Here is a 1701-nt window from a genome sequence, read left to right on the forward strand (position 1 = left end):
AGTTTTAGCTCACCTCCTCCTAGTTGTGACCCACGTCACCTTGGGCCCTCCCACGTGGACACATTATTGCCATATGCTTCTAATTCTCTTATCTCCAAGATTCTTGATTATTCATCCAACGCCAACCAAAAACTTCACTAAGCTCTGCAAGCTTTGGTGGCAATACCCTACACGGAACAATTTGGTTTGGTTCTAAGTCCAATACTAGGTTTGACATTTCATTGTTAGGTCTTTTTTCCCTATCTTAGGCTATGAGTAATTATCGTATCCTAGAATGATACATTGCACCTTAAATTCAATCATTGCAATTATCTTAACCTTGTGATTGTGATCGATCTGCATCATGAGTTTCCCCCACGTGGACTAGGAGAGTCCTTAACTAGATGCCCTGGTGATCCGCACCAATAATGCCGACCTTGCTTATTTTTATGTTGCCTATCCGGAAGGTAGTTCCCAGTTCTCTTGAATTCTTGACTCCTTGGTATCAAGTTCTGATGGTGGTCTCTTCGGTGAAACTCCCGATTATCATTCTTTGCCATGACTACATTCCTCACACATTCTTCAACTATTTGGCTCTTGTTCCAAAGTTCAGAAAATACCCTAATCTCCATCGGTACCACAAAGATTGGAATATCACCTCGAAAGCCTCCCTCGTACTTGATACACTTCCACTTATCAAAACCCTCAAGCATTTCCTGACAGATTCTGGAAAAACGACATAGCTCTTCGAACTTGTTAGTATATTCAGCAATAGTCATTTGGCCTTGTTTCAATTGCAGCAATTCTAGTTCTTTGGCATTCCTGACTAAACTGGGAAAGTACTTTCTGTAAAATTATGTGCGAAACATTTTCCAAGAAATTACAACACCATCTGGCTGCAGCATTCGTCATGTTACCTGCCACCAGTACTGGGCCTCGCCTTGTAGCTGATAAGTTTCAAACTCAACGCACTGCTCCTCAGAAACCTGCTGAGCCTGTAGTGCCTGCTCCATAGCCTGAATCCAGTTGTCTGCATTACTGGGATTTGAGATTCCCCTGAAGGACGAAGGATGAACCTTCAGGAAAGAAGAAAGCGTCATTGGACCTTTTTTACCATTACTATTCCCATGATTACCATTGTTTATTTGATTACCTAGTGCCTCGACTGTCGCCTGCAGAGTCACGGTCTTGTTTCCCAGGGCAGCCATGAAGTCTATAGGTTATTCCCTGTAGGTTTGGGATTAGCATTCCCTAGTCTACCACTGCCTCGCTCGCGACCACATCCATAAGTCGACATCTGGTTCTTATACACACCAAACAAGTGATATCAAGTTGATCAAACTCAATATTGCAAGTCTAGTGTTTCCGGTTCCAAATGCATGCTCTTGAAAGTTTATGCCAGCTATATCAGTTAGATATCCTAATAGCACATAGACACATACACAGAGAATGCACAGAAGCATAGTGAGTCCGTCCCTCAGGCTCTATAGGAACAAACCGCTCTAATACCATAATGTAATGCCCTACCACACAAAGCTTTATGCTTAAGCCGTAAAACAGAGGTGGTGTGATATTACGACCTCTAAAATAAAATATATACATATAATAGCAGAAAGAATATAATAAACTAGGAGCCTTGAAAGAACGAATAAAACAAAAACGCAAAAGTAAAAGTGCAACGCTCAGGAAATGAGATTACTTATGTGCGAAGAAATCTAAAGA

The 1701-nt window shown here is 41.5% G+C and overlaps 1 protein-coding gene across 1 annotated transcript; it reads right to left on the reverse strand.

The window, feature by feature from the left end:
• Window positions 1–341: 341 nt before the first annotated feature.
• Window positions 342–1187, reverse strand: LOC130966574 (uncharacterized). Its single transcript, XM_057891388.1, has 2 exons — window positions 910–1187; window positions 342–825 (listed from the first exon to the last, which is right to left on the reverse strand). The coding sequence occupies exons 1-2, from the start codon at window positions 1185–1187 to the stop codon at window positions 342–344; spliced, it is 762 nt and encodes a 253-aa protein (XP_057747371.1).
• Between the last annotated feature and the right edge of the window lie 514 nt (window positions 1188–1701).

Source organism: Arachis stenosperma, chromosome 3 (assembly GCF_014773155.1).
Source record: "Arachis stenosperma cultivar V10309 chromosome 3, arast.V10309.gnm1.PFL2, whole genome shotgun sequence".
Lineage (NCBI taxonomy): Eukaryota > Viridiplantae > Streptophyta > Magnoliopsida > Fabales > Fabaceae > Arachis > Arachis stenosperma.

Bases quoted from the DNA above. Each gene is read 5' to 3' on its own strand.
- LOC130966574 (XM_057891388.1), bottom strand. From the start codon at position 1,187: ATGGCTGCCCTGGGAAACAAGACCGTGACTCTGCAGGCGACAGTCGAG. The intron at 826-909 runs GTACTGGTGGCA...ATAATTTTACAG, and splicing joins CAGCTACAAGGCGAGGCCCA to AAAGTACTTTCCCAGTTTAG.